Source organism: Elephas maximus, chromosome 13 (assembly GCF_024166365.1).
Source record: "Elephas maximus indicus isolate mEleMax1 chromosome 13, mEleMax1 primary haplotype, whole genome shotgun sequence".
Lineage (NCBI taxonomy): Eukaryota > Metazoa > Chordata > Mammalia > Proboscidea > Elephantidae > Elephas > Elephas maximus.
Genome location: NC_064831.1, coordinates 39,043,904 through 39,062,767, shown reverse-complemented (window position 1 = coordinate 39,062,767; position 18,864 = coordinate 39,043,904). Strand labels below are relative to the sequence as shown.

The 18,864-nt window shown below is 40.7% G+C and overlaps 1 protein-coding gene across 8 annotated transcripts in view; it reads right to left on the bottom strand.

Annotated features, from left to right (window-relative positions):
• ZNF827 (zinc finger protein 827) overlaps nt 1–18,864 on the bottom strand; it is a 204,967-nt gene that overhangs the window by 72,595 nt on the left and 113,508 nt on the right. For all 8 annotated transcript variants that reach the window (XM_049905426.1, XM_049905427.1, XM_049905425.1 and 5 more), the window contains 2 exons: nt 18,249–18,488; nt 15,651–15,708 (listed from right to left, as the gene is read on the bottom strand). In XM_049905426.1, the coding sequence (XP_049761383.1) occupies nt 15,651–15,708; nt 18,249–18,488 (298 nt within the window). The remainder of the gene's footprint in view (nt 1–15,650; nt 15,709–18,248; nt 18,489–18,864) is intronic.

Here is an 18,864-nt window from a genome sequence, read left to right as displayed (position 1 = left end):
AACCAAGACTCTGCTTTGTAATGAGGTTTTACTCAGAACCCATAAGGATCTTCATAGATCAGAGTTGAATGAAATTCAGTTAAATGTAACAGTTTCAGCCAAATGAACCTGAAGTGATAGTCTGACTTCAATCCAAACTTAGACAAATTTTTCCTTAGTGAATTAAAAAAAAAAATATATATATATACACACACACATATATGGTGGAAGTATTTGGCTATCTTATTCAGCTATATATTATACAATAGAACAGGACTTTCATACCTTCTCCAAGAACTGAGTAATATATGTCCCAAAGCTCTTGGGTTAGTTTTTATTTTAATTTACGGAAATTTTAAGAACAAATTTCCTGACTTAGATCCATCTGAGAACCTACAGATTGAAAAGGAGAGCACTCTGGGGTGGAAAAGTTCTGTGGAGCTGATACTCTTCTTCTCCACAACCTGCTCTCCAGCAGACCTCAGCTCCGGGGCCATGGAACCCTTAGGGCTATGTTCCCTCAGCTCTACTTAGTCCTAACTGTCAGTTTAAGTCACTGCAGTACTGGTTTTCAGCATTTTAATACAACGTTATTTTTTTCAGAAGTGAAACACCACATATTTGATTGTCCAAAACTAGCATACTGGTATTTTTAAAAATCTGACCTCTGAGTCATTCAGACCTTGAAACATGACAATATTTTTTAAAAACCCAGTGACAAGAGTTACACAGTGTGTAAATATTCTGAAGTGAACGAGATGTACTAGTTGAGAAAGCAGTCTTCCATGCCTCCAAAACCCTCAAGAAGAGAGTCAATAGAGTCAAGTGATTCCAACATCAAGTCCTAGTCTTGTTTGAAGACTTTTTGAACATGTAGAATATGAACATGATGGAACTGACGTGGACATGGGTAGCTTCCATGAGGAATCTCCATGTATGCATAATCGAAACCAAGGGAAGTGAGAACAACACAGACATGTTTTCTCTGAACAAAAACTAGAGCTTGCTAACATCAACAGATTACAGTCCTTGCTAGCAAACATGGGGAGTTTTTTTTTAAGCTTCTCAAATATATCAAATAATTAAAATGGGATTATTTGAAGATGAAAAATGTGGAAAATATTTGGATCAGTTATAACTGTCTTCTTACTAATTTCCTCAAGTACTTTCCAGTAGCTTGCATGAATATATGCTTAGAACTCAACAACAAAAACACTGCCACACTTTCTTTTTAAAGGATCCAGTTTTAAAAAACTTCAATAGTATTTCATTTTCAATTTTCAGGATTACTGAAATTTTCTTCATTTTTATGTAGTGATTATTTTTTTCAAATATTTTATTGATTAGTATAAATTTGCTAATTATAGAATAACAGAGATTTAATATTTCTTTTTATATATTTACATATCTATGCTTTGTAACATTGACTGCATTTAAAATGCATTAATTAGTTTCATAGATTTTATGTAAATTAAATTTGAACACTTTTAAAAATAAATACCAGGATTCGATATAGGTGTATCAGTATTATGATGAATACTGAAATAAAGAAGAAAACACTGGGAATATCAATTTGTTCTGGTATGTTGTTGCTGTGCGCTGTTTAGTCATTTCTGACTCATAGCGACCCCTATGTAACAGAGTAGAGCTGCCCCATAGGATTTTCTAAGCTGTCATCTTTATGGGAATGGATCGCTAGGGTCTTTTCTCATGTGGGACCACTGGGTGAGTTCCCGTCACTGACCTTTTAGTTAGGAGCTGAGTGTTAAACCACTGTGCCACCAGGGTTCCTGATAGCAATCAGTATATGTGACCTTGGACTATATGTGGTCCTCCTAACTTCCAGCTAGAGCCCTCAATTTCTTTTTGAATGAGAGCTGGTATAGCTGCTTTTTCTCCAAATGTGCCAAGATATTAATATTTAAGGCATAAAAATCAGGGCCAGTTTTCTCACTAACTTTCCTGTAGTCAGTGAAAAAGGTAATCTAGAAAGTAAGAAAACACATTTTCAGTGGTACTCATGAATACTATTATTCCCTCTTCAATATCACAGAAATGAGGACTCCTGTCTTGGATGAGGAGCCCTAATGGTGCAGTGGTTAAGAGCTCAACTCCCAACCAAAAGGCTGGCAGTTCAAATCCACCAGCTGATCCTTGGAAACTCTATGGGGGCACTTCTATTCTGTCCTATAGGGTTGCTATGAGTCGGAATGGACTCGATGGCAACAGGTTTGGTGTTGGGTTGGTCCTAGGTGATTTTCTTTCTTTGTTTTATAAAAGACCCCTGGGTGGCAGCTTAGGGCACTTGGGATGAAGAGGAATGTTCTCGATTAAAAACAACTGCCAGTCCCTGCCATGAAGACAACCCTGGCCATCCAAAACGGCAAGGTCCTTATTTGAACTTAAAAAAGGCATCACAGAAAAAGACCTCCTGTAACCCCAGTGGACTAGGCCTGGAAACCTAGTCATTGATCATGTTGGACTCAAACATTTTCAAAGAAAGTGGGACTGTAGTGAATAAAAGTTCAATTAATCTTGACAAACTGGCAAAGTTCAGCTGAAGTATTTATCTAAAATTTGAGGCTGGCATTGGAGAGTCAGTCAGTTTCTAAATGGGGCTTGTGGGCACAGGGAGAACCAAGGTCGCTCCATTGTTTCACTTCCCATTCAGGTACCAGGCTTCCTTAATTTCTGGAAGTGGCTTGAAAAAACTGGCAAGAAAGATAAGCTTTGTCTCCTTCATCTCCTATTACACTGATGTGGCCACGCACTTGCCGGTTGACAATCTTCTTAGCAATTAAAAACCAATAAACATGTTGTTAATTTTGTAAGGTCTTAAATGGTAATGTGGAACATATCCTTATTTTTTTTAGAGATGTATACACCAAAAACAGGCCCAGGGGGCTCAGGGGCTAAAGAGCTCTGCTCCTAACCAAAAGGTCAGCAGTTTGAATCCACTTGCTGCTCCTTGGAAATCCTATGGGGCAGTTCTACTCTGTCCTATAGGGTCATTACGAGTCAGAATCGACTTGACGGCAACAGGTTTGGTTTGACTGGTTTGGGATTTGCTTTAAGTACAGAAAAAATAAAAAAAAGATTGGTAAAGCGAGTGTGGCAAAATGTTGGTAACTGTTCAATGTGGGTGATAAGGGTAGGATGATTTATTATATTATTCTTTCTACTGTTTTGAAATCTTTCATAAAAACAAAGTGCCACACCCAAGCAAAAAATCCAGCCCAGACCAACCACCAAACAAAATAATAAATGACAGTAAAGGATAATATATGAAAAGAGAAATACAAATGCCTCCCCATGAACAAAATGCTTAAAACCATTAGGAATCAATAAATGCAAAGGTTTTAATCATAAGATGCGATTTTTAAATTAAGAAGTTTTTTAAAAATAATAAAGCACAGGAGGCGGGGCCAAGATGGCGGAGTAGTCAGATGCTTCCTGTGGTCCCTCTTACAAAAAAGACCCGAAAAAACAAATGCATCGATTATATATGACAATCTAGGAGCCCTGAACATCACAGACAAAGTTGAGAATGGAGAGTCTGCTCAAGCCTCCAGAAGCAGCAAGAAACGACATTCAATCAGTGAAAGACAAATACAAGCATCTAACCTACCACACGGATCAAAAAAAAAAAAAAAAACAACCCTTTTGGGAAGTACCTCTCTCCTATTTACCTGCCCCCTCCTCACTCTGCTCTGGGTCCCGGTCTGGCTTCAGAGATTGCTGTGCTCCCTAGGCTGGAACTAGAATCTGTCGCATGCCCTGAGCCATTCTTTCAGCTTCAGAAAGGGAACAAATTAACAAACAGGAAAAAAATAATCTGTCAGCTCCCCTAAGCTGGGAACTCAGAGCAGTCACAGCCCCTCTGTCTAGGCACTGGCATAAGAGGTCCACGGACTTTGAATTACCTTTCACCCCTACACAGACCTGTGTGGGCCCATTTCAACAGTGTAGGCCCTCATTAGCAGAGTATGACAGGGTGTATACTTGAAGCCTATCTGCTTTAAGGGGGAGTGGCAGATCTGTGACATTTGACACTGCCTTGCCCATTAGGCAGGGTCCTCACCAACCTACATAAGGGGCCTGAGGATTGGTAGCTCCACCCAATCCATCAAGCCACCCGAAATAAGGGACCAAGAATAAGTGCTGACTCCCAGTCCTTACAGCAAATACTATTTGGTGCCCATAGTCTGGCTGCAAAACCCACCTACCTGCGTGCTCTAGGGAACAGTGACATGCCTTCTACCTAGATACTCAGGGGCAGCAGTCAGCCCCTTGCCTTCATCAGGTCATGACCCCCTTCTGCAGCCAGATACATGTACCTACTCCAATCACCCCTGCCTGTCTAGGACTGTAGGTGAGTGCTGTACCACACACTTGGTGTCTGATGACCTGGACACCTGAGCTGAATCCACACTAGAAAAGTAAATGAACTCCTGGGCTCACATACCTAGTAACAGCTCTAGCTACCTAGAGACACGATGTGAGGGCTTTAAATATGCCAATAATCAAACTAGCTCACACAACAAGCCTATATGGGCATATCAAAACAAGAAGCTAGGATGCAGTAAGCAAACATAAAATAAATAAATATAATAACTTATTGATGATTCAGAGACAATGTCAATATCAAATCACATAAAGAAGCAGACCATGATGGATTCAGCAAGCCATCAAAACAAAGAATCAAGAACCCTTCCGGAGGAAGAGAATTTCTTGGAATCACAGGAGGCAGAATTAAAAAAATCAACATACACAACTCTTTAAGAGATCAGGAAGATCAGGCAAAATCCAGAACAAGCCAAGGAACACACAAAGCAATAGAGGAACTTGAGAAGATTATACAAGAGCAAAAATGACAAATTTAACAGACTGCAAGAATCCATAGAGAAAGCAAACAGAAACCAAGAAGACTAACAATAAAATTTCAGAATTAGACAACTCAATAGAAAGTCAGAAGAGCAGAATTGAGGCAATGGAAGGCAGAATTAGTGAGACTGAAGATAAAGCACTTGACACCAACTTATTTGAGGAAAAATCAGATAAAAAATTTTTAAAAACTGAGGAAACCCTAAGAATTATGTGGGAGTCTATCAAGAGGAATAACCTATGAGTGACTGGAGTACCAGAACACGGTGGGGATAATGGCAAATACAAAGTATTGTTGAAGATTTGTTGGCAGAAAACTTCCCTGATATCATAAATGATGAGAAGATATCTATCCAAGAAGCCGACTGAACCCCACACAAGGTAGGTCCCAAAATAAAGTCACCAAGGCATATTATAATCAAACTTGCCAAAACCAAACATGAAGAGAACATTTTAAGAGCGGCTAGGGATAAACAAAAAGTCACCTACAAAGGAGAGTCAATAAGACTATGCTCAGACTACTCAAGAGAAACCACGCAGGCAACAAGGCAATAGGATGACATATATAAAACCTTGAAGGAAAAAAACTGCCAGTCGAGAATTATATATCCAGCAAAACTGCCTCCCAAATATGATGGCAAAACTAGGGCATTTCCAGGCAAACAGAAGTTTAGAGAATTTGTAAAAACCAAACCAAAATTACAAGAAATACTAAAGGGAGTTGTCTGGTTAGAAAATCAATAACATCAGACAACGACCCAAGACTAGGACACAGGGCAGAGCAACCAGATATCAACCCAGATAGGGAAGTCACAAAAATAAAACAAAGCAAAAACACTGGATTAGGGAAACACAGATGTCAATATGTAAAAGATGACAACATTAAAACAAAAAAGAGGGACTAAATAATGTAGTCATAGATCTTCCTCACAGACAGAAGTCAAGGTGATATAAAGAATTAAAGATTGGTTTAAACTTTTTTTTTTTTTTAACTTATAAAAATAGGGATAAATATTAAGGTAACCACAAAGGAAACTAACAGTCCTACACATCAAAATAAAAAACAAGAAAAACATAAAGACTCAGCAAATACAAAACCAATGACAATGAAAAAGATGAAAAGAAAATACGGAAAGAAAAATGACTCAGCACAGAAAATTAAGTGGAACAAAGAAACCATCAATAACATACACACACAAAAAGAAATCAAAATGTTAGCACTAAACTTCTACCTATCAATAATTATGCTGAATGTAAACAGACTAAATGCACTAACAGAGAGACAGAGAGTGGCAGGATGGATTAAAAAAACACGATCTGTCTATATGCTGCCTACAAGAGATACACCGTAGACTTAAAGACACAAACAAACTAAAACTCAAAGGATGGAAAAAAACATATCAAGCAAACAAAAAAGAGCAGGAGTGGCAATATTAATCCCTGACAAAATAGAGTTTAAAGAAAAATTCACCACAAAGGATAAGGAAGGACACTATATAGTGATTAAAGGGTCAGTACACCAGGAGGACATAAAAAAAACAAACATAACCATAATAAATATTTACGCACCCAACGACAGGGCTCCAAAATAAATAATAAAGCGTAAAATTCATCAGACCTTAGAAATATGTCCTCCCTTTCTCCCTCACCAGGAGCCCTGGTGGAAAAGCAATTAAAGTGGTCGTCTGCTAACTGAAAGGTCAGTGGTTTGAGCCCACCAGCTGCTCTGCAGGAGAGAGATATGGCAGTCTGCTTCTGTACAGATCTACCTTGGAAACCCTATGGGGCAGCTCTGTTCTGTCCTATAGATTCACTATGAGTCAGAATCAATCTGATGTCGATGGGTTTTGTTTTTTTCTCTCTCATTAGCTTTTGGTAGAATTGTAGATTCAACCCTTTTGGAAATCAATTTGACAATTCATAGCAAAAGTGAAAAAATGTGAGTGCTTTTTTGAGTCATCAGTTCCCTTCTAGAATTTATTCTATAGGAAAAAAAAAATTCACCAAGCATCCAAAGATAGGTGTAGAACATTTTATCCCAGCACTGTTTATGTTAATAGCAACAACTTGTGTAAAAACCTCCTTTGATATCCAATAATTTTAATAAGGGACTGATTAGATAAATAATGATACAAGCAAACACTGAATACTAAGCAAACCTTAAGAATAATAGTGGGTTATGTTTACTGACATGAAAAGATGTTCTTAAATATACTGAAAAGAGAAGATGACAAAACTATTTATAGTAGGATCCAAATTTTTATAAAAACGTATACCTATATAAATAGACAAAAAAAATTCAGCAAGGATCCACACTACCACCTTAGCAGTGGCTCTCTCTGGGTAGCAGGCCTATGTTGTTGTTGTTAGGTGAGGTTGAGTAGGTTCTGACTCATAGTGACCTCACAGAACAGAGCAGAACGGCCCTATAGGGTTTCCAAGGAGCAGATGGTGGATTTGAACTACCAGCCTTTTGGTTAGCAGCCGAGCTCTTGACCACTGCACCACCAGGGCTCCACAGCAGGATTATAAAAATGGTTGTTCCTCCCCCGCTTTTTTTATGCTCTCCTGTATTGTCTGGGGGAGGAAACCCTGTTGGCATAGTGGTTAAGAGGTCAGCTGCTAACCAAAAGGTCGGCAGCTTGAATCCACCAGGCGTTCCCTAGAAACTATGGGGTAGTTCTACTCTCTCCTACAGGTCACTAGGAGTCAGCATCAACTTGAAGGCAATGGGTTTGGTTTTTTAGTTTATCTTGTCTGGGGGAGCCCTGGTGGTAAAGTGGTCAAGAGCTTGGCTGCTAATCAAAAGGTCAGGAGTTCAAATCCACCAGGCACTCCTTGGAAGCCCTATGGGACAGTTCTATTCTGCTGTAAGTCGGAATCGACTCAATGACAATTTTTTTTTTTTGTCTGGAAATAAAGTTATTTTTGAAACTTAAAGAAAATGATTAAGTTTTACTGTTCAGGATCCTTTATTTCTGAAGAGATTCTTATCTTTTTAAGGAGTAAGCTTGAGGGACTATATAATTGAAGATGGTTGTAAAGACACAGGGCAGGAACGACCGTATCTAAATTACGATCCTACCAGTGTATCTGTCAGCTCCAGCCTCAGAAGGCAGAAAGTTATGGAAGAAAGGAGCTGCTCCAACTATGGTAGAAGAAAAATAAGAGCATCTCAGGAAAAAAAAAATTTTTTATATATATACATATGTCATGTTTTTCATTTCCTCCTTTGAAAAGTACAAGTGCCTTATATCTGAGGTTGCCTTAAAGGCAGGCCAATGCGTACAACCTAACACCAGGTTTTCAAGGAACAAGTTCCTGTTGCTGCAGCTCTAGCATTCATCTATTGTGGAGCCAGGAAACTTCTCAGGACAAGAGCACAATGCCAGGCCTTGTCAAGGGCTTCCACTCTGGGGAGGCCAGGCTAGGGAGCCTGGGCCAACCTCAGACCAAGGAAGTCAGTCCTGCACGTCCAGATAGGCAAAATGTCAGCTTGTGCAGGGACCTGGATCTCCCGGTGGGACCTGACTTTCTACATAAACAAAGACAACGGGTATTCTGATGAGGTGAGCAGAGGACAGATTAACTTAGTATTGCTCTGCAGCAACACAAGAGTCTACATCATATGGAAGTTGTAGAGAATGCCAATGAAATAGGGGGCAGTCCTTTGTAACATTCCCTTTGCCTGCAATGTTAACTGGGAGGCTGTTTCCTCCTTAAACAGAGGTCAAGGCGTGAATATTTGATACATTCTTAGTAACAATCATGGAGATACTCTTGAGAGAAAATTCCAAATAAGAACAGGATTGAAGCCAGCACCTTAACCACACAGCCCTCCCGGCCATGTCGCCCCACGTAATCTGTCAAAGCTGCCCCAGGGAGAATATAGGTTCTGGAAGTCGACTTACAAATTTACACTTCATTCATTGCGAATACTGTGGCAAGCCAGTAGAAATAAAGGTGGGAGTACCCATGGGAAGTGAAGAAAAGAAAGGCCCAGCTCTCTGCAGATTCTGTAAAGGCCATTTAAACTTGCCTCTTCAGAGTGACATGACCCTAAGCAGTTCTAGCGGCATATTGTTTCAACTATAATGGTTCAGTGTGGCGGTCACGAATGGGAGTAAAAATAGCAGAGGGTAATATCTACAGGACAATGGAGTATATACTAGATAAAAGTACTGAGAAAGGCTTGGTGAATTGAGAAGGGGAGGGAAAAAAAAAAAAAAACGTCAAATGGCAATAACGTACAAAGCAGTTTCAACCTATACGTATAAAAAATTATCTACAGGAAATCCTGGGTTATGAATGACCGACTTACACACATGCCGTAATTCCAAACCAACACCCCATAAGCCTATTATATGAAAAATGTGAGAGACATACTGTGGTTCGTAATAACAAAGGGACACTACTTTGCAACACATATCAAAACATTATTATTATTACTATATTATTTTGTTAAACATGTTTTAGTGTATCTGGAAGTGTCTCTTTAATGTTTTTATGCTAGAAAGGTACTTTATATTATATACTATATGCTAAGACAAACATCTGACTGATGTTAGATAGGAACCGTACCTAGCTGTTCCGATTTACGTATAAATTCGGCTTAAAGACAGACTTTGGAACAGAACTTGTTCATAATCTGAGGGATGTTTTTAAGAATAAGTTTTCATTTCTTTGAAAAATGAAAACTCAAAGATAAGCTGAAAAAGATACATTTCTAATGAAATTATTCTCAAGTCAATATTTGTGTCACGGCAGCTGCAGACAGTTGTGCAGACTGTGTACTGTACAAAGGCACCTTACCTAAGTGAGCATGATTTATATCACAAACATCAAAGATTTATACATTTATTATGACAGTATCCCAGCAGATGGCAGTGTCCTGAAGAAGGGCATCTTTTAAAAATTTGCAACGGCACCATATGGACCACCAGCAGCCTTGACTTCACCAAAAAATAATTGTATGTCCTAACTGAAGGGACTCCTTAAAATAAGTAGCAGCTTCTGTTCTTTGGAAATAGAACTCTCAGTGTGTAAATCTAAAGGGTAAAGAGAATATATGTGGATCTGCTCCAAAATCCCCAATTTCCTTTGCTCTCCCGTTTCTTTTCTTAGTTGCTTCTGTCAGGACTTAAGCGCTAGGCTGCTAACCGATAGGCTGGTGGTTTGAACCCACTTGCTGCTCTGCAGGAGAAAAACGTGGCAGTCTGCTTTCATACAGATCTACAGCCTTGGAAGCCCTATGGGGCAGCTCTACTCTGTCCTATAGGGTCGCCCTGAGTCGGAATGGACTGGACGGCAATGGGTTTGGTTTGGGTTTAATCCGGTGTTCTAAGTAAAGTAATAGAGCATTATTTTCGTATGCCATCCAAAGAAACGTAAAGGGGAAATTGCATGAGCTGAAGCAGCGCATCATGCTTTTACAAATTTGTGCAATTTCTATTACTGAATCATAAATATTTAAGGACATGCATCCAAACCATCGCACAGGAAATATATTGGACACTTCAAAGTGAATATATCTTTTAGTAAACACTGCAAGTGCCATTATCCAAATCACAGAAAAATAGCTCGCTTTTCGGATTCTGAAAATTGGGCAAATTAAATGTTGGTCTGAACAGCATGACACGAGTCTACCTTTCTCGGATTTTCCCACTTCTGCTTTTGCTCTAGTAATGGAGACAAGGAGAATCCAGGCAAATGCTTCCTTGCTTTTGGAATAAAGCAAGCCAGGTGTGAGAAGTTTTTCTTATAGGCCTGCAATCTTATACCCCATTGGCACTGAATTATTAATGGGGAAAAGAGAGAACAAATAACCAAGAGAGTGTTCTTGGCAGCCACTGTTTGACGTTCATGGTGTTACACAACATTGAGCTTGTCCAATTCACCTGCCAGGAGCTATTCGATTCTTACTCTAGAGTTCCATTTTCCTATTTCGATCTTATCCAGCATCTGGCTGGGTGATGGTCCATGTCAAAAGATGTAGATCTTCTTTTTATTCCATTAAACCTTGGGATCTTGTTATGATATCATGCCCCATATACTTTCATCTACAAATGATCGTATTAGCTGGCTCTCTGCTCCCTGCAGAACCAAGGCTTGTACTGGGAAGGGAATATAAAAAATCAGGATCTTATCAGTCTTCTAAGTATTCAGTCCTTCCATTCTCTCAGGTTTGGCCAGGATTCTCGCTCCATCTCATTTGTCAGACAGAATGGCATTAAGAACACTCAGTCCATACACTATCTCAACGGAGACTCATAGCCTTCTGGATACTTAGATGGAATTTTCTGGACTCTAAGGTTAAACCGGTAAAAGAACTACTGTTTTAGCAATTACAGTGAAGTTCCACCTAAGGGACTGGTTCAGTAGAGGTGCTCCCTCTGAGGGCACAAACAAGGGCAGAAGGGCTGAGGCTCCAGCATTAGTGACCAGGGACCTCATGGTCTAACCATCCCAGCTGCTAAGTAGATTGATTTTTCTGCCTGGTTATGTGGTGTACTTTGGCGGACTGTTTTTCTCCTTTATTTTTGGGAAGATGATTCTAATTTAAGCAGCTGAGCCTAATTTCTTAGGATTAAGAAAATAACAACAACATAGGTTTTCTCAAGTCAGTTCTTAAAATGATGCCTGGGATTTGCTTTAAAATTATCTAGGGGGAGGGAGAAAGTCGAACAAAGGAATAGGTAAAACAACACTGGTCATGAATTGATAATTGTTAAAACTGGGTGATGGGTTCACACTCTCTACTTCTATGTTTGAAATTTTCCATTATAAGACTTAAAAAAAAAAAAAAAAAAAACAGGTAGGGAGCCAATGATCCAGAAACTCGCTAGTTATTACTTTCGACCTTTAGCTTCACCTAACTTTAAAAAAAAAAATGCTAACAAGGAATGCTGTCTAACATCATTTTCCCTGCCCATCTTGTAACAGATATTAACGAACAGCAAACTTGCCGGCCGACAGATGAGAGGAGGGAAGATTTAATGAAGAGCACTTAACAGACGGAGCATTAACTGTATACATCAACGGGTTTCATGTTCTCTGGGTGCCTAAGTATGGAAATCAGCACCCCCATGTCTCACTGGAAAGCTTATAGCATTGGAATGCCAAGCTCCACAGTGTTTCATCTTGGGTTGCTACATTTTCCTTAGTTCTTGTGGTTGGAAAGAGAGTGGAGATCACTAATGATAAACAACTGTGGGGGAAGTCGTGGGTTTATAAAGGACATGGAAAGAATCATCTTTTCTTCAGTAGTGCACGTCTTTTCTTCTCTGTCACCCCCCTGCGTATAGAGGGCCTTGGAAGAGAGCTTTGTGAGTGGAAGAACTCAGGGATCAACATTTGGAAAGGCCTTCAATACTATGCTGAGGCCAGCATTCCAAGGCTGCCCTTCGTAATTAAACTATCGTAAATGTGCCTCGTAAACTCTCAAACAAGGAAAATTCTGAACATAATTCCCATCATGAGCTATTGTTCTTAACAGTCAGCTTCTTCCACGAATTCAAGCACATAAAATTTGATAATGAACCAAACATCTTAAGAATCTATACCCATTACTGTCGAGTGGATTCTGACTAATAGCAACTCTACGGGACAGAGTAGAGCTACCCTACATTGTTTCCAAGGCTGTAAATCCTTACGGGAGGAGACGCCACATCGTTCTCCCAAGGGGCAGCTGGTGGCTTTGAACCGCCAACCTTTCAGTTAGCAGCTGGGTGTTTAATCACTGAGCTACCAGGGCTCCTGTTAAGAATCTGCAGGTACAGAAATTTTAAGGCTGGATGTAAATCTTTCCAGAGAGCTTGATAAATCATACCTTAAAACATAATCCGCAAGCTGACCTTGTACATACAAAATAAGTGCTCTTTCTAAAACAGGAATCAGAAGAGAGAGTTGGCATTTTTTTCTGTCCCTGATATCTGTTAATTCAAGTGAAAGAGGGTTTTTTGGCACAAAGCAGCTTGATTCTATTCCACCTGAAGTGATGAAGTGAGAAGGTAAAAAAGAGATACACCTGGGGATAGGCTAATTGAGCAAGTTGCATACCCAAAGGAAGAATAAAAACGTGCCGAGGATTTTTGTAGGAGAACTGTAAACCAAGAATCTTGTAGCAGATTTCTGAATGCTACATAGTGTGCCAGTGGCTTGCAGGAAGCACCTTTTCCTTTGCTTTGGGCAAAAGATATGATTTGGATTTCTTCTTACTCATAATCTCCCAGCAAGAAGAGAATTTAAGGATTGCTTCATTTTTGCCAAATGGTTCCAGGAAAAAAAAAAATTCTCTTCTATAATCACACTGTAGCTCCAGCCAAGGCAAGATGAGGCATATTTCACTCGTTTAAAGCTAGTTCAAGCCTCTTCTTACCTCTTTCCTGAGAATACCTACAAAACATTCAATAATGTGGACTCACAGCCTACCTTCCTGGATATAAATATTATTATGTAATATTAAAAAGCCAGTAGAAAACCTCCACAGGAGATGTTGCTGGGCCCCGCCCAGGCTCCCTTTAGCACACCAGTGCACCCTCCCCCCGTGTTGCTGTGAACACTGGGTGCCAACGGTCAGTGAGAAATGCCCTCACCAATTGCAGCCCGCTTACCTGGGAGGTCATACATCCCCCTGCTGGGGGTGACCTGAAGCCAGTGACTGGTAAGGGGGTACAAAAAGCTGGTGCCCTCAAGGCAGGATCTACCCTGTGGTGCCATTCATGCCCCAGAGCTCCTGGTGGGATCAGGCTCAAGCTAGATCCAGCTAAAACCATATCCTTGCTTAGTTCCTTCTCTCTCCCTCCACTGTCTCCATCACAGAGTCCCTGCATGGTACCCATAGTTCAGTGCCCTGGAAGGTGGTGGTTCAAACTCACCCAGAGGTGGCTCAGATAAAAAGCCTGGTGATCTGCTTTCCAAGGGACACAGTAACGAAAACCCTATGAAGCACAGTTCTACTCTCTGACACACATGGGGTCAACATGAATCGTAATCAACTTAACGGTAACTGGTTTGGTTTTGCTACTGCCTCCATCACCTCCCTGCAGGCTCAGGGAACACCCCCTCAATAAAGCACTTCTATACCAATGCCCACTTCGGCCTCTGCTTCTGGGGAACCTGGCCTATGGCACTTCTAGAATCCTGTGGAGGCAAATGAAAATCAACATTTATTATTTCTAGTCTGAAGTCCTTAAATATCTACGAATTTGGCCAATTTCATCAGTGTTTACAGGGGCACACGCATATTTACTAAGCAGCCTTAGGATTTACATGTAGAAGGGAGTAAGCTAGAATTTATGAGACTCACATCTCCTACTTGGATATCCAACTTAATAGTCAAAATAGCTTTTTAGCCCCCAGACCCACTTTCCAATTCATTTCACAGACCATCTGTACAAAACTTGTTTTCCATTTGCGTACTTACACAATAAAACCTGTAAAACCCAAAACCTGAGTAAGGTGGAAACCTGTCAGAGAAGGAAAATGCAAATATTTTCCACTAAAATGAGTGACACAAAAGTGTTAAGATGGCACCCTGTCAAAGGTGGAAAACTTGGGAGACCCGGAAAAACAAGGCATTCCCGTCGAGTTCCGGCTCTCACAGGTTTCACTGTATCTGGTGATAAGGCTGAACCTTCTCTTCTTTTCTATTAGAGTGGGGTGCCTTTCCCTGGTACTATGTAAATCCTGTGTGAGGCAAGCTGGATCTGTTTTAATTACTATTATTGGATATCCTTATATACCAATTAATAGAATTAAAAAAAATAAAACCTGGATTCAGGCTCAAATGAGGATTAGCCGCTCCAAGGTCAATTCATAACGTATCAAGAAGAAAACCATCATTTATCTTTTGTTGCAAGAATTAAAAATACAAAACCAATTGACCACTTCCTTGACTCAGACATCGTGGTAGCTCACAGCTAGCTCTTCCAGCTTCTAGGTATTCATCCTGCAAAGTGATCTCACATCTTGTGGAAAGGTGGGCTGAGGGTAGAGGAGGGTCCTTCAAAGGTGACGGCTGCATCTTCCTCGGGCTTCCTTTCTAGGGTGGTGGGATTTTCACTCCTTGGCTCTTGCTCAGGTTTGGGTGGCCTTCAAGGCTGAGTGTGAGCAGCACGGGTGGGCCCTTCTCCCTTCATAAGGACTGATTAATGGGCACCCCACCTAGGCTGACCACCTCAAACTGCTTTTGGCAAACGGAAAACTCTCTTGCCCACAGTTGTTAATGATATTGATTTTCTGGCAATTTTCTAAAGCATTCTTTCTTCTGCTTTTTTTTTTTTGCCCTCCTAACCACGCTGTGAGATGAAAAGGTGGGATACCCTTCGTGCCAAATGATCAGCCCACGGCTGCAGAGTTAGTGAGGAGCGCAACTGCGAACCCTGGTTTATTGACTGGGTGAAGCCTTCCTGAGACAGGAACCCAGGTCCCAACCACAGCAGTGCCACCTACTTAAACTCCTAGGTCAAGACACTCTACAAAAAAGGATAGTAATAATAAAGTCTAATTCAGTAAACACCATAAGGAACGCAAAACAATAACGTATTGAAAATTCCCCATCAAAGGGACACCTGATAGGTGTTTAATTAATATTTACGGTCTTCCCTCTTGGCGTCTTTGCTTTCTGTATTGTTTCCACCAACCAAAGTTCTACTACATAAGGTGGTGAGGGGTGTGACCCCTTTGAAACCAGTGTGAGAACACAGTTTGGGTAGGATGTTCAACACATGATGCGGGCCTGATATCCCACACAGGGTGCGACCGGAGGGGGCTCCCAAATAGCCTACCTGGTGGTGGTCCGGATGGTGTTTTCTTTTGTGTGATTGTGCTCTTTGCTCACTTTTTCTGCAACAAGAAAGAATAAAACATACACCTTTTAGGCAATGAGGGTGTAAGCAGAAACACCAGCCAACACTTCTCTTGCGGGCTGAAGAAAGTCAATTTTTGGTTTCTTTTTTTAAAAATCCACACCCTCCCTTGCCTGAGTGGTAAAGCTAATCGCTAAAAGCAGATAGATAGCATCCACAAAAAAACATTTTATTACAAACCAATTGAAGGGGAACAGTTAATTACAAATTTCAAGTGCGTTGTCCAATTTTAATCAGGGCTTAGTAAGTATACGGAAACCCTGGTGGTGTAGTGGTTAAGTGCTACGGCTGCGAACCAAAGGGTCGGCAGTTCGAATTCGCCAGGTGCTCCTTGAAAACTCTATGGGGCGGTTTCTACTCTGTCCTGTAGGGTCGCTATGAGTCGGAATCGACTCAGCGGCACTGGGTTTGGTTTTTTTTGGTTTAGTAAGTATCTGTCAACACACACCCATACAGCTGTGTGCCCAAAGACAGCTATCTCTACTCTATCTTTCGCCAGCCGAAAACTTCTGCTTTCCTCTGATTCAGCATGAAAACTGCAGTTGTTGCAACTGTTCTGCTTCTGCCTTTGATGACAACCTTGAAGTATTCTGTATTGTTAGGCCCCTCGGTGAGAGGAGACATAAAAACAGCCCTAAGACCTCTTGGTGCAGCAGTCACCGAGCACTTATTCTGATAAATGTCACCGGGGACAAAAAATATCATTAGACAAGAAAAGGCAAACCCTCCCCTTACTCTGTCTTGAGGACTGTGTCTACCAGCTGTCAGAAATTATTTAATTAGCTTTTAAGAAAACCAAAGTTGAACTCTGGCCTTCCCAATCCAGTTCAAATGCTAGGGCCTGGCCCTGACTGCCTCAGGTTTGAATGGCTTCTTTTAAGTATCTATAGAAAACCTGGCCAACTCTACGAGCATTTCACGTTTCAACTGCAGGGCAAGTAAAAAGCTCCTAATCTTGGGGATTTTTTGGAAAAGTTTAAACACAGACCTACAACATCTGCTGCACTCTGTAACACTAATTTGCGGCCGCCGTATGCATGCTTGCTCATACAATCCCCTCCTGTCCGCTCAACAATGACAATGAGGGTGGACTGAGATTCACAGCCAGTGTTCTCTCAGAGAGCAGGAAATCCAGGCTCAGTGACCTGCCTGAGGTCACCCAGGCAGTTAGTGACAATGCCAGGGTGAGAACACTCAGACACACAGTTTTTAGCCGATGGAGATGGTGATAACCTACTGCTCCAGATAGGGACTGTAACAAACCCCAAAGGTCTCACTTCGGCAAATATTAACATTTTAAAAAGTTGCATCGTTTTTAGATATGCTTTCAGCCTGTTTAAAAAAGAAAATCTTGTGTGTTTTGGAGCTTGCAAAGATCTACGTGTCCTATTAAATTTACTGACTTAACTCTTTCCAGTATTGCCCTGTTCTTCGCAAGTGCAGCCCTTGTTTGAAAAAACACTGATTGATGACACTGTTTCCAAAGCCAGCTGTTAGTTACAAGGCTCTGGTGTGCGCTGTCAGGCCAACAGGCCAGTGAGAAGGTGAACTCTGCCGACGGCACACAGACTCCAGCTTCTTCTTTTCTCTTTGCTGGTATTTCTCTTAGGTGTAAGAGAGGGGAGGACAAATGAATATTTAAAGAATGAGGCATTTAATGGGTGTTTCAAATTTATTATCCATAACAAAACACAGAGGATCAAACATTAGTAAGAAACTTTACTGCTGCATGAACTCCAGTATGTAGACTGATGCTTGACTATGGACAAGTGATAGGTGTTTTTATCTACAACTGAATCTGTATGTGACGGTATCATCGGTCTCAATCAGGTTCAAAGAACAGCAGCATATTAAATGTGTTAGGAACCAACAGTGCAGGGCTTGATAGAGTTAACAAAGGGAATAATACCTTAGGTATTAGGATCCTCGACTTTTCTAGCAAGACACTTATCTGGTGATTACTGAACTTTCAAACTCCAAGTATTCAGAGTAGAAAAGTTGGTTCACAGAAAATGTTCCACTAGGCTATAGTTGGATACATTCCCCATACTTTAGTCTTTTGCTTTCCCTTGTTTTTTTTTTTTTTCTGGCAAGATACAGTAAAATCTCATTAATTCAGACCACAACTAATTTGGAATTCATGGTAATTCACTCGCTGTGGGAGTAAATTGAAGTTTATCTTTTGCACATTAGGAAAAAAAGATTGTTAATCAGATCAACTGCCTAAACAAAATTAGAGGTGAGACGTTTAGCCCATTCAGCAGGGATCATTTGCACAGAATTGAATAGAGTTCTAATTTCAAATGATTCTTAACTATTTATTAAAGTTTGGCAGGGACTCTACTGGCAACACTTTATTAACTATTAGTTCGAGTGGCAATATGCATTTTAAAGTGATAAAATTGATTTCTGTCTAAAAAATCCTATAATGCAGTTTTTTGTTTTTGTTTTTCTTTGTTAGAATGGCTTTCCTTCCAATTGCTTCCAATTACTGTAATTTTCTGCACATAAGTTTACCTGACAGTTGAAAGAGAAGCTCGGAGGCCATCTTCACAGATATGTCCTGACTGAAAAGGTTTCTCTCTGGGGGTACTCGGCCCTCTGGTATCTTCTGCAAGGGCTCGGTCTTCTCTCGCCCGATTAAAGTGCTGTAGCCAACATTCCGGCTGGGTGACATCGAGACGTGTGGGTCCTGGATGTCAACCTCCATGGGTTCCTCTTTAATCTTCACCATCTGGGTTTCCTTGTAGCTTTCCGCTGCACATGGGTGAGTTAAGAGAAACAAGAACAGCACAGTTCCTTAATTTTGAACCAAACCCAGCTTCTAATCACAGAAACAACTTATAAGGATTGTGTTAGGACGCAGTTTCAAAAAGAACAACTTGCCACATGGAACATAGTTTGAAAAACTACTAATCTAATCCATTTGATTTCCTGAAAAGGAAGGAAATTGAAGGTCGGGGTGGGGGGAGAGGGGAGGTAAGAAATTAAGTGACTTGCCCAAGCTGCAAACAAGTAGCGTGCTTGGCTGTTGGAAGTTCAAGTCCACCCAGAGGCACCTCAGAAGAAAGGTCTGGCAATCTACCTTCAAAAAGTCAACCACTGGAAACCACATGAAGCACAGTTCTACTGA